This window comes from Schistocerca serialis, chromosome 6, assembly GCF_023864345.2.
Source record: "Schistocerca serialis cubense isolate TAMUIC-IGC-003099 chromosome 6, iqSchSeri2.2, whole genome shotgun sequence".
NCBI classification, from domain to species: Eukaryota; Metazoa; Arthropoda; class Insecta; order Orthoptera; family Acrididae; genus Schistocerca; species Schistocerca serialis.
This window is the reverse complement of record NC_064643.1, coordinates 335,633,957-335,647,741: the sequence shown is the minus strand read 5'-3', so window position 1 is coordinate 335,647,741 and position 13,785 is coordinate 335,633,957. Positions and strand designations below refer to the sequence as shown.

At 39.4% G+C, this 13,785-nt stretch overlaps 1 protein-coding gene across 1 annotated transcript in view; it reads right to left on the bottom strand.

Moving 5' to 3' along the window:
- Positions 1–13,785, bottom strand: part of LOC126484474 (probable Golgi SNAP receptor complex member 2) — a 32,256-nt gene that overhangs the window by 14,528 nt on the left and 3,943 nt on the right. Inside the window, exon 2 of the mRNA XM_050108000.1 lies at positions 5,145–5,250. Coding sequence (XP_049963957.1) covers positions 5,145–5,250 — 106 coding nt within the window. The remainder of the gene's footprint in view (positions 1–5,144; positions 5,251–13,785) is intronic.

The following is a 13,785-nucleotide window of genomic DNA, read 5'->3' as shown; positions in this document are numbered from 1 at the left end:
CTAGTAACTCCAGGATTCTTCCATGTATACAACCTTCTTTTATGATTCTTGAACCAAGTGTTAGCTATGATTAAGTTATGCTCAGCGCAAAATTCTACCAGGCGGCTTCCTCTTTCATTTCTTAGCCCCAATCCATATTCACCTACTATGTTTCCTTCTCTCCCTTTTCCTACTCTCGAATTCCAGTCACCCATGACTATTAAATTTTTGTCTCCCTTCACTACCTGAATAATTTCTTTTATCTCATCATTTCTTCATCATCTGCAGAGCTAGTTGGCATATAAACTTGTACTACTGTAGTAGGCATGGGCTTCGTGTCTATCTTGGCCACAATAATGGGTTCACTATGCTATTTGTAGTAGCTTACCCATATTCCTATTTTTTTGGTCATTATTAAACCTACTCCTGCATTACCCCTATTTGATTTTGTATTTACAACCCTGTATTCACCTGACCAAAAGTCTTGTTTCTCCAGCCACCGAACTTCACTAATTCCCACTATATCTAACTTTAACCTATCCATTTCCCCTTTTAAATTTTCTAACCTACCTACCCGATCTGACATTCCACACACTGATCCATAGAACGCCAGTTTTCTTTCTCCTGATAACGACGTCCTCTTGAGTAGTCCCCGCCCAGAGATCCGAATGGGGGACTATTTTACCTCCGGAATATTTTACCCAAGAGGACGCCATCATCATTTAATCATACAGTAAAGCTGCATGCCCTCGGGAAAAATTACGACTGTAGTTTCCCCTTGCTTTCAGCCGTTCGCAGTACCAGCACAGCAAGGCCATTTTGGTTAGTGTTACAAGGCCAGATCAGTCAGTCATCCAGACTGTTGCCCCTGCAACTACTGAAAAGGCTGCTGCCCCTCTTCAGGAACCACACGTTTGTCTGGCCTCTCAACAGATACCCCTCCGTTGTGGTTGCACCTACGGTACGGCTATCTGTATCGTTGAGGCACACAAGCCTCCCCACCGACGGCAAGGTCCATGGTTCATGGGGGGGAGGGGGTGGGGGGGGGGTTGGTTGACATTACAAGTGTGGGTAAATTACTACCTAGGAGGAGGAGAATGGGATTCTCGCACCGACTTTAATTTATAGCTCTAGGCTGTTTATTCTTAATAATGCAGTACTTTAGGAATTTGGAATGTTTTGTAGAATAAGGTTTGTAAACTTATTGTGTATGTTAGTGTGGTGTGGTGTGGTGGCTGTGCTGGCAGTTGGGTGAGGTAGTATGTCGCCAGCCAATAAGAGCTCACTGGCCCAAAACAGCTGATGTTTCCTCGAGTCTGATCAAGCATATTCTTCAAGACTCAGTTTTGCAATATAGAAGGTTAATTTAGAAGGCTGACGATCAACAGTGTTGTTGAATAGAGTACACTGGAAATACATGAGAAAATATGAGACTGAGTTACAAGTGGCACAAGAAAAGGTGGTGGCTGGGCCCCTTCATCATGTATTGGCTTGGTCCAGAACACTTCATGTCGACTGTCCCATTGTCCTCATTGCTGCCACAACCTAACAGTAGTTATATCATAACTGAGTAGTGAAGCTGAACATTGCAGGTTGTGTTGACAATGCCGATTGTGAATTACGTCAGCATTTCCTCTCTCAAGTCTCCCCTCTCTGCAATGGCCTAAAATATTCCTGCAACTCTGCCACCACCCATAGTGTGAACTGTGTCTTTTGTGCCACTTATGAGTCAGTCAGTCGCATCAAATGCCAATAGGAAGAAAATGAGACGAAGTCAAGCGAGACGTCGAGCAAGAACGTACAACTAAGGTAAACCTTACTAGGAAGAAACATGCAAGCAGGGACTTTTTAGCATTGATCTTATCGGATTTTCAAAGAGGCTACAAATTTTTGGTGCAGTATTGCAAAAAAATGAAAAACTGGAGTTCTGCTGCATCTTTATGGTAGTGTTCTCTTAGCATTTAAAGCATAAAATGTAAATTTCTATTTCACATTTTCCATTACACAAAATTTTACTTGTTAGTGCAAGATTTATTGCATTTAGTCTATTGTGTTAGCTTTTTCCCTTCTTACTTGAATTACTTAGCCACAAGCTACACCATACAGCGAGCTCAAATATACATAAAATATACAGGTACCAATAAAGAATCCATGTTGGAAATACTTGTTCATTTGCATGCACACACACGTGGACAGAACACACATAGTCACTGACCACTAGTTATGGAACACTTTTGTGCAGTCCACCGTCAGTGATACGTTGGGCTTAGATCGGCAACAGTGAATCAGTACATCATGAAGAAAAGTCTGTGATCCTGTGTTGCTAATAAACTCATCAGGCAAGTTGTCAATGGTTGACCAAGCTGCAAAAGTTCTTTCACATTGTTTGGGGCAGCCAAACACAAAAATTCACCTGCGTCCTCTTCTTCTCCGAAAGAGCAGAAACATGTGTCTGTGACGCACAGCCTGTGAAGATGTTTATGGAAACACCTGTGGTTCAATATGAGTCTACTAGAGGGGACCAAGCATCAAATTTGTATGAGATTTCGTGGAACAGCAGCTGATGGGGGAATTATTGTGTACTTCTTGCCTTTGTCTTTTGTTGTTTCCTCCCATTCCAAAGCAAGTCTTCTATCATGCATCTGTGTAGGACATACCAGTCATTATTTGGACATATCAGTAGTCTGTACTTGGGATTGCAGTCCAGGTGGTACATACTGTCACAGTAACTTCTTTGGTGAAGTGGCTAACAGTTTCATTGTCAGTGAACTCACAGTGTGATTTCTCCTAAGCGAAATTAATGGAAAGTCGTTCTTAATGCATGAATTGCAGCACTTCGATAATCCTGTATACATGGGGCTTTCAGTCACACAGGTGCTAAAATTTTTAAGTACTTTCAGACCCGATAAACAGCCACTGGTAGAAAGTATAGAGGTGCTGTCACCTCTGAGCAGAAACAAAGTGCTTCTAGTGTCACAACAAGTTCCACTGTCGTGAAACTTGCCTGTGTTAGTAATCTGAATCGCTCAGGCTTCTGCATACATGGTATGCAATACATGATTCCAAATGTTTACTCTTTTTGAACTCATCAGTATAGACATCCTAAAAAATGTGCCTAAGTTTTGTTCACCTTGGCCCAGTTTTGTGAAAATGGGACAGTAGAACTGTTTATTCTAGGTGCTCTAAAGGTCTTCCTTGAAATATCTCTAGTGTCTGAACACACTTGGACTAGAGGAGAAAGAGTTCTAGTGATCTAGAAGTGTCCAGTTAAGCACTGAATGATTAGGTTTGAGGCACTCACTCTCACATTGTTGGATCATACTGATTCCTTTCAAACAGAAATTTGGCACAGTGACACACCGGAACAGATGGACTGAAAGTTCATGTGCTTCAACAAAGAGTGCACTTGTAGGGGTGGAGTAAATTGTATCCAATCCAAACAAGTTCTCAATGCCTGTGTGTGTGTGTGTGTGTGTGTGTGTGTGTGTGTGTGTGTGTGTGTGTGTTTATTAATTCTGTTGAAGTAATTGCATGCATGTACCATTTTAGTTCCACCTTCACCAAGTTCCTGGCATTTAGTCCTGTGAGGCTGCTTAAACTGACTTTTTCAGTCATGACTTCTATTTGCTGAAACACTACGATGACAGAAGACATACTGAAAACTACAGCTCTTGTTGCTGTCATCAATAAAAGTATTAATTTGATGCACCTCTCCACACTGGTGTATCTCATGCAAGTCTTTTCATACCTGCATACCTACTGCACCCTACATCCATTTAAACCTGTCTACTGTATTCCAACCTTGGTCTCCCTACATATTTTTTCTCACACACACTTCCCTCTATTACCAAACAGACTATTCCTTGGTGCCTCAGGGATTATCCTGCCAACCCAATCCTTCACTTCATCAAGTTGCGTGATACAGCTCTTTTCCCCACAATTCCATTCATTATTGCTTCATTAGTTATCTGATCTATCCTTAATCGTCAGCATTCTTCACATCTACATCTATACTCCACAAGCTACCTTATGGTGAGTGGTGGAGAATACTTCGTGTGCCACTGTCACTTCTCCCCCTTCTTTGACAGCTCAGATCTCTCTATTTTCACCTTCGTGGTCTTTTTGCGAGATATACATAGGAGGAAGCAACATATTGGCTCAAACTTCTAGAAATAGTACGCTCTAACCATAACCTTGGTGCAGAACTCTTCTCTTGCAATACCTGCCATTGGAATAACCGAGAATCTCTGTGATCCTTTCGCACTTATTAAATGAACCAGTAATGAAACATGCTGTTCTCTTATAAATCCTCTCTACCTCCCCTAACAATCATATTTTGTGCAGGTCTCAGACTAATGAGCGATAGTGAAGTACTGGTCAAAGGAGGTTTTTTAAGCACCACATTTTGAAAGCTTTGATTCTCTTCATTCTATACAATATGATGTCCACACTTCGCTTCTACAGAATGCTACACTCCAAATACTTTCAGAAAATACTTCCTAGCTAATACTTGCAGTGTTACCAAATTTTCAGGAAAGCTTTTCTTACTACAGCCAGTTTACATTTAATATTAACTATACATCTGACATTAAATAGTTTGAGTGTAAAGGTAACAACTCAAATTATTTACATTACACCAGGACTTTCGTTGCTGTATTTATACTTCAGTTGTCAGTTTTTTGTATTTTTTTTCCCATTGCAAGAAACAAAGCTCATCTGTTATTTCTAGTGTTAATTTTCTAATTTGACTCCCTCAGCATCACCTAATATGAGTACAATCCATTGTCCTTGTATTACTTTTGTTGGTGTTTATCTTATAACTTCTTTTCAAGAAATTATCCATTCAACTTATCTTCCAAGTCCTCTGCCCTATCTCCAACAATTACAATGTCATCGGCAAACCTCAAAGCTTTCACTTTTTCTTCCTAAACCATAGCTGCTTTCCCGAATTTCTCCCTACTTTCCTTTACAGTTTACTCAATGGACAGAATAGAATACATGAGGGATAGATTAGAACCCTGTCACACTTCCCTTCTCAATTAATGACTTCCTCTCGTGCCTTCAACTCTTAGAACTCCAGTCTGCTTACCTCATGGGATCAAAAGAGGCCAATAAACAATGATAACTTGACAAATATTATGTTTTAATGTTGGATGCTTACGTACCTGTAAATGTTGGTTATCATATTTCAGTTGATCCACTCTAAGCTTGGCACTCTGACGTTTTTGAATTGGCTCTTTATACACCAAAAGATCTAAACGCTCACAGTTCCTGCAAATAAATTAATTCTCTGCTAGAGCAACAAACATTAACGTGATAAGCAACCTTAAAGGTTTGGGTTGTTTTATTGGATCTCAGCAATGCATTTTTATAAATATTAACTAACTTAACAACACAGAAAAACCAGCAGTGACAAAGAACGGTACTAAGTTACGCAACAGTATTCTACTCACCAGGAACTGCACTACAGTTTCATTACATAATTCATTTTAGATAATATGCAAGGCAATAAAGTATAACAAAAAGATACACTACTAGTAAACTGATTTAAATTTATTAAATAACTATTTTACATCAATACAGTTATTTCAGATTATGGTCATGTAGCTATCACAAGGCATTTTCCTAACTTCACAAATTTATAATTTCAAAAGTATTCTACAGCCAACATAGTGTACTTTTGTACTATTTCAGAGAATGTGTGTAGTTTGTAACACTTACAAAATTGATAAATTTACAGGTTTATTTGCAGTTGTTGTCTACGAAGTGGTGAAATGGGACTTACACAAACACCAGAAAAATTATAGCGCACCTCGAAACCTATTTGCAGTAGACACTATTAAGTCCACAGACGTTCTCTTGTCTTATGCAGTTGGGAGTGCACACGCCCTTGTGTGTGTCCCAAAACCAGAAGTCACAGGGTTTGTACTGTTACTTTAAATCCGTCTTGATTGCAAATTTTTTTTTTTTTTTTTTTATTCACATGACCGGTTTCGGTTCATTCAGAACCATCTTCAGATCTGATCTGTGACGTAGCATGTGAAAGTTGCTGAATTGGACGGGTTACTCCTGTAACTTAAATATCAGATCTGAAGATGGTTCTGAATGAACCGAAACCGGTCATATGAATAATAAAAAAAAAAAAAAAATTTGCAATCAAGACGGATTTAAAGTAACAGTATAAAATCACTGATTGCTGTTATCCCATAAGACATTATGTCTGTTTTTGCAAAAAATCACAGGGTTTGAGATGGCAAAACAACAGGTCTGTTGCATTCAGTCCAATGTTTGCTATAATGTTGATTGAGATAGTGATTCACTGGATGCTGAAAGTGTGTAAAGACAGTCATAATGATTCCTGTCCAAACAATGATTAAGAGCTAATACTGAAAATGGACCTTCATTATAGCAAGCGGAATTGTGTTAGCCCAGATATGGTAATTGTGAAAGTTGAAGTGGCATTTCTAGTAAATTAGTTTGTGCTTTGCTTGTACTCTGCTGAGAAATTATGGATCTGTGATGTGACGATTCAGAACCCAACCTCAGAATACTCTTCAGCGCTGAAAATCAAGGCCTAAGTTCGGCCCTTATGTGCGTTCTTTATGAAGATAACTGTGATAATGGTGTACAACTAATTTGCAAGTATTTGTATCTCGTTAGTCTTCCAAAGTTTGTAAAACTGTCTCCTCCACTGTAATGGTCCTATAATGTTGTAGCCTACCAGCACTGAGCATCAGAAATGCATAGAGACTAGTTTCTGTCAAACACTATTTTGCCACATCTTACAAAATGATCTCAGCAATATGTTGCAATTAGAATTAGTTTTATTTTTAAGTGAAATTCCACTGAACCACAGTATCAACAACAATTATGAATTGCCTTGAATAGAATGTACATATTACGTATATGTTTAGCGAGGTATGCTTTCACTTTTATTTACTAAATGATAAGACTTGTATAAAGAGACTTTAGCTTCATATCTAACAATTGCATCTTGGGCATCAATTCATTGTTCATAAATCTTTTTTATGTTAGTGTTTTCATTTGATTTTCACAGGATGTTTTCATTTGATTTTCACAGGAGTGCAGTCACATGAAAGTAGACAAAAGAAGAAGCAGAACAGAAAACTATAGTCTGCCTAAAATGTTGCTACATCTGACAACCTTTTTTCCCACTGAAAGCAGTTTAACAGTTAAAAACACATTCATCATCAAGAATGACATGCCAGCTGTTTAATACATCCAGTCATAATTATCTTACCAATAACCATTCATCAATAATATTCAGAGATTTGACATGGATTATAAAGAGTTTTATGACCTACAAACAATGGCTTATCACTCACTACACAGCTCTTCAATGTGGCTTGTGTGTGTGCGTGTGACCCTGTACCAAATACAATTAATAGGGGATATTCAAAATATACAGAGAAAAGCACCACAAATGGTCACAGATTAGTTTGAGCCATGAGAGTGTGTCACTGAGATGTTTAACAAACTGAATGGCACACTCTTGAAGGTAGCCATAAACTATCCTGAGAATGTCTACTAACAAAGTTTCAGAACAGGCTTTAAATGATGACTCTAGGAACACACAGCAACCCCCTATGTATCACTCACTTAGGGATAGTGAGGATAAGATTAAAATAATTACTGCATGCACAGATGCATTCAAACAATCATTCGTCCCTCGCTCCTTATGTGAATGAAACAGGAAGAAACCCTAATATGTGGTACTATGGGACATACCCTCTTCCATGCACTTCTCAGTAGTTTGCAGAGTACAGATGTAAGATGCAGATGCATCATTACTTCACACAATATTCTTACTGCTTACTTCTGATTTATACAGAAATTACTTTAGATGCATAGCCTGAGAAGATAATTCCATAAGATAACAAGGAGTGAAAACGAGTAAAACTCTTGTTTTTCAGATCAACGTAAGGAGAGACTTCTAAGAGTAAAATATAATGAGCCACGCAACTTTATTAGTTTAGCTTTTTGTTGGCTCTGTTTTAACTCTCAAGTTGTTAAGAGAGATGACCTGAGCTATTGATAGATTACGAAGCTAGTTTAAGGGAATGCACATCAAGTTAGCACAAGTTTATTAATATTCTGCTAGAAACAAAAAACTTAAGAGAAAACCTCAGTTCACTAGTATTGAGTTCTAATCACCAAAAATCTATTGGGATGCTTATAGCTTTGTAAGAAGACAGATATAGAAGACAGATACATTAATGTAATAAAGACAATGTACAGAGGACACAATTGAAGAATTAGAACACCAATGGGGAACTCTGAATACTTCGAAATAAGACAAGGACTTAAACAAGGAAGTATTCTATCTCCTGCACTTTTTAATGTTGTTATGAAGGGAATGAATACGGCTGTTAAAGATATGGTAAAAGAAAAAGACAAAAAGATGTTCTTTGCAGATGATATGGTAATATGGGGCAATAAAGAGGTAGATGAACAGTTACAACTTGATGCGTGGAAGGAAATAATGAAAAGGTATGGATTAAAAATAAATAAAGATAAGAGTGAAGTAATAGTATTTGGAAGAGACAGAGGGAGCAACGGAAATATTACTTTGAATGGAGAACCCATCAAAGTGGTAGACAGTTTCACCTATTTAGGGAGTGAAATATCTAGTGATGGAAGAATAACCAATGAAATTAATAGGAGGTTACAGAAGGGAGGCAATTTCTACCAAACAATAAAACACCTGATTTGGAATAAGGAAATTTCAGAAAAAGCAAAACCCTTATACGTAAGAGCTATTACTTCCCTTTTGTCACCTATGAAGGAGAAACATTGGCAACGACAGAAAGGGAATGGAGCAGACTGCAAGCAGGGGAAATGAAATTTCTCAGAGCAGTTAAGGGTAAAACAAGAATGGACAGAGTAAGGAATGCAGATATTAGAAAGGGCCTTAAACAAGAAAGTATGAGAGAAGAAAATGGGGGGGTGGAGGGGGTGGAATAAAGGATTAAGATAGTACGGGCATGTCAAAAGGATGCGTGGGCAGAGACTCCCCAAAATTATGGAAGAACTAAAGATAGAGGGAAAAAGACCTAGAGAGTGCCCAAGAACAATGGTGGGAAATGGGAGTGAGAATATCTGTGGAAAGGAGAGGTGTGACCTGGCAGCAAGTGGAGGAAGAAAAGTGGTGGGAGGACCGAGCCAAATGGAGAGAACCCATCAGCACCCTGACCCGGCAGTAGCTGGAGTGGGATCCGGATATAGACAGACAGTTTTGTAAGTGGCGGCATGACAAAACGTTCTGCACAACATTACTAAATGCCTTCTCTGAAAATTACCTATAACAGACTGTTCATAAACCTACTTATGATGGAAATATAGTGGATCTAATGGCAATGGAAATATCCAACTTCTCTGAGGATGTCCACATTGAGAATGGCATCAGTAACCAGAGGCAATTGTAGCAACAATGATTACTGAAATACAAAGGACAACTAAAACAAGCAGAACAATTTATATGGTCAGTAAACAAGATAAAGCAGGCAGTAGTGTCATATCTCAATGAGGAACTTCAATCGTTTAGCTCAAGACATTAGCATGTAGAGGAACTATGTCAAGTTTAAAAGAATAGTTAACCATGCTCAGGATAGGTCCATACACAGTAGAACAGTTCATGACTGGAAGACAGTCCATAGTATACAGATACTTTAAAGAAACTTCTAAAGAAACAGAGAATACTGCATAATAAGTGTAAAACAAAGCATAGTGCTACAGATAAGAGAGATGCGAATAAAATGGGTTTGTCTGCCAAGAGTCCAATACATGAAACCTTCAATAACTACCATAGTAGAATCTTATTGAAAGGCCTATCACAAATGTGTAATGGCTTTTAGTGTTCAGACACTTGTGGGTGGCACAGGAACTTGTAATGACGAGTATGAGTGGTATTGAGAAACAACTACAACTGATAAAATTGAACAATGTGTACGATTAGCTTGAACCTAAAATAAAGTACAAAAATGAGTTACAATAATCACAAATTTTGAGGAGGACTGCTGTTCAATAATACAGATGCTGGCATAAAAGAAGCAAATGATGCCTTTATCTGTAATGAGGTACTGTCCAAAGAAACTGCATAAATATTCACTCAGATCTTGGTAAGATTTCAAAGTGGCGCAAAGACTGATAACTTGCTTTAAATCTACATCTACATCCATACTCCGCAAGCCACCTGACGGTGTGTGGCAGAGGGTACTTTGAGTACCTCTATTGGTTCTCCCTTCTATTCCAGTCTCGTATTGTTCGTGGAAAGAAAGATTGTCGGTATGCCTCTGTGTGGGCTCTAATCTCTCTGATTTAATCCTCATGGTCTTTTCACGAGATATATGTAGGAGGGAGCAATATACTGCTTGACTCCTCAGTGAAGGTATGTTCTCGAAACTTTAACAAAAGCCCATACCGAGCTACTGAGTGTCTCTCCTGCTAAGTCTTCCACTGGAGTTTATCTATCATCTCCGTAATGCTTTTGCGATTACTAAATGATCCTGTAACGAAGCGTGCTGCTCTCCATTGGATATTCTCTATCTTTTCTATCAACCCTATCTGGTATGGATCCCACACTGGTGAGCAATATTCAAGCAGTGGGCGAACAAGTGTACTGTAACCTACTTCCTTTATTTTCGGATTGCATTTCCTTAGGATTCTCCCAATGAATCACAGTCTGGCACCTGCTTTACCAACAATCAACTTTATATGATCATTCCATTTTAAATCACTCCTAATGCCTACTCCCATATAATTTATGGAATTAACTGCTTCCAGTCGCTGACCTGCTATATTGTACCTAAATGATACAGGATCTTTCTTTCTATGTATTCCCAACACATTACACTTGTCTACATTGAGATTCAATTGCCATTCCGTGCACCATGCTTCAATTCGTTGCAGATCTTCCACTCCACTGCTAGAAGGGGGGCAAGTTCCTTCACATACTCTGTGTAAAACTGAACTGTTATCCCGTCAGGTCCAGCGGCCTTTCCTCTTCTGAGTGATTTTAATTGTTTCTCTACCCCTCTGTCGTCTATTTCAATATCTACCATTTTGTCATCTGTGCAGCAATCTAGAGAGGGAACTACAGTGCAGTCTTCCTCTGTGAAACAGCTTTGGAAAAAGACATTTAGTATTTCGGCCTTTAGTCTGTCATCCCCTGTTTCAGTACCATTTTGGTCACAGAGTGTCTGGACATGTTTTGATCCACCTACTGCTTTGACATAAGACCAAAACTTCTTAGGATTTTCTGCCAAGTCAGTGTATAGAACTTTACTTTCGAATTCATATATATACACACAAAGAAGATGTAACTTACCAAACGAAAGCATTGGTATGTTGATAGACACACAAACAAACACACAAAACCAAAATACGGCAAAAAGGCCAAAGTGGTGGGTGTCTTCGTATCTTCATTCTGTTCCATAGATTAAACTTGCCTGGGCCTGAACGCATTACATCTCTCAGAATAACCGTTTTGTCGGAACACTGTCTTCAAATGTTGTATTTCACTCGACAGGCTCTCAGGATCAGATACACACGTGCTCTATGAATTAACATACGTAATGCACTGCCGCATTGTGCAGGATGATCACAGCTCTTGTGGCCTTGCAGATATAGATCTGTATGCGTTGGCTTGCGGTAAATGCTGTGTCCCAAGGTTCCATCTGCTTTCCTTCATATGAAGACATCAAGAAAAGGTAAAGTACCATCTTTTTCCACTTCGATTATGAAGTTTATATTTGGATGGAGCGAATTCAGATAATGAAAAAACGTAGGTAGAGTGTCAATTCCATGTGGCCACACCACAAATGTATCATACACATACCGCAGAAAACAAGAGGGTTTGAGAATGGCTGACTGTAGTGCTTTTTCTTCAAAGTCCTCCATAAAATAATTGGCCACCACAGGAGGAGGGCTTCCCATGGTGACACCGTCCACTTGTTCAAAATATTGGCCTTGAAATAAGAAGTATGTTGAAGTAAGCACGTGTTTGAATAATGCTACTATGTCCTCCTCAAAGTTGTTGCTAATGAGCTGCAAAGAGTCCTGCAAAAGCACCTTTGTAAATAAAGACACAACATCGAAATTTACTAACAGATTCGATGATTGCACTCTAAGGGTTTTCAGGCAACCTATGAAATCTTCAGAGTTTCGAATGTGATGATCGCACTTGCCTACGAGAGGTCCCAAAGGTGCTTTTGCAGGACTCTTTGCAGCTCATTAGCAACAACTTTGAGGAGGACATAGTAGCATTATTCAAACACGTGCTTGCTTCAACATAGTTCTTATTTCAAGACCAATATTTTGAACAAGTGGACAGTGTCACCATGGGAAGCCCTCCTCCTGTGGTGGCCAATTATTTTATGGAGGACTTTGAAGAAAAAGCACTACAGTCAGCCACTCTCAAACCCCCTTGTTTTCTGCAGTATGTGGATATGTTTCTTCAGCATCTGAATTTGCTACATCCGAATATAAACTTCACAATAGAAGTGGAAAAATATGGTAGTTTACCTTTTCTTGATATCTTGGTATGAAGGAAAGCAGATGGAACCTTGGGACACAGCATTTACCACAAGCCAACGCATACAAATCTATATCTGCAAGGCCACAAGAACTGTGATCATCCTGCACTATGTGGTAGTGCATTAGGTATGTTAGTTCATAGAGCACACGTGTATCTGATCCTGAGAGCCTGTCGAGTGAAATACAATATTTGAAGACAGTGTTCCGACAAAAGGGTTATTCTGAGAGATGTAATGCATTCAGGCCCAGGTAAGTTCAAACTATGGAACAGAATGAAGATACGAAGACAACCACAACTATGGCCTTTTTGCTGTATTTTGGTGCCATGTCATCAAGAATCGGAAGATACGGAATTAAGTGCGTTTTTCAACCATCTGCAAAACTGAGAAATCTGTTGGGTTCAGTTAAGGATGACCTGGGCATCATGTGTTGTGTACAAGATTCCTTGTCAGTGTGGGGCAGCGTATATAGGCCCGACATGCCACACAGTACAAGAACACTGCGCTGAACATCAGTGTCATACACGCCTTTGTCAACCGGAAAAGTCGGCAATTGCGGAACACTGCCCGAACGCAGGACATCATATGATTTATGAAAAGATGGAAGTTTTATCCCCGGCACCATCTTTATGGGACTCCGTCATTAAGGAAGCAATACCCCCCGTACAGCCGAGAATCTCATCAACAAGGATATGGGATTTCAACTGAGCACAGCCTGGAACCCTGCATTGGCTGCTATTAAATCACAACGCGAAAATCAAGATTCTTCGATAACAGGTCCGTCATAACACTGGCCTAGTACAGCCGTTGGTGAGTAACGTCTGGCCGCACTTGACAAATGCAGCATACAGCGCACGTGCGGGAGAGCCGCTCTGTTATTTTCGGCAGAGAGAGTTTGAATATGGCAAATCACTGGGTATGCGTGATGCTCGCAGCTGCGCATTCTCCGCACATGTGTTCTAAAAACGGGGCATCGGTGTGTAGATACCGTCAGTCGTACCTAGCCACGATCAAGGCTGAACCACCTGAAGATGTCAGACAGTTGCTCCGAGGAAATATTGTGGAATTTGCACAACGTGATCTGGCGGCAAACCCATGAAGACTATTTATTACCACACAATGTTCAAAATTGGCACAGTACACACATAAACAGACATCTCTAGGTGGGTGTGGAACTACCCACTTAGGTTGTAGTGCATACAATTTTGATCTTCCAATATGTGAAGTTGTATAGTTGCTCTTACAAAATTGC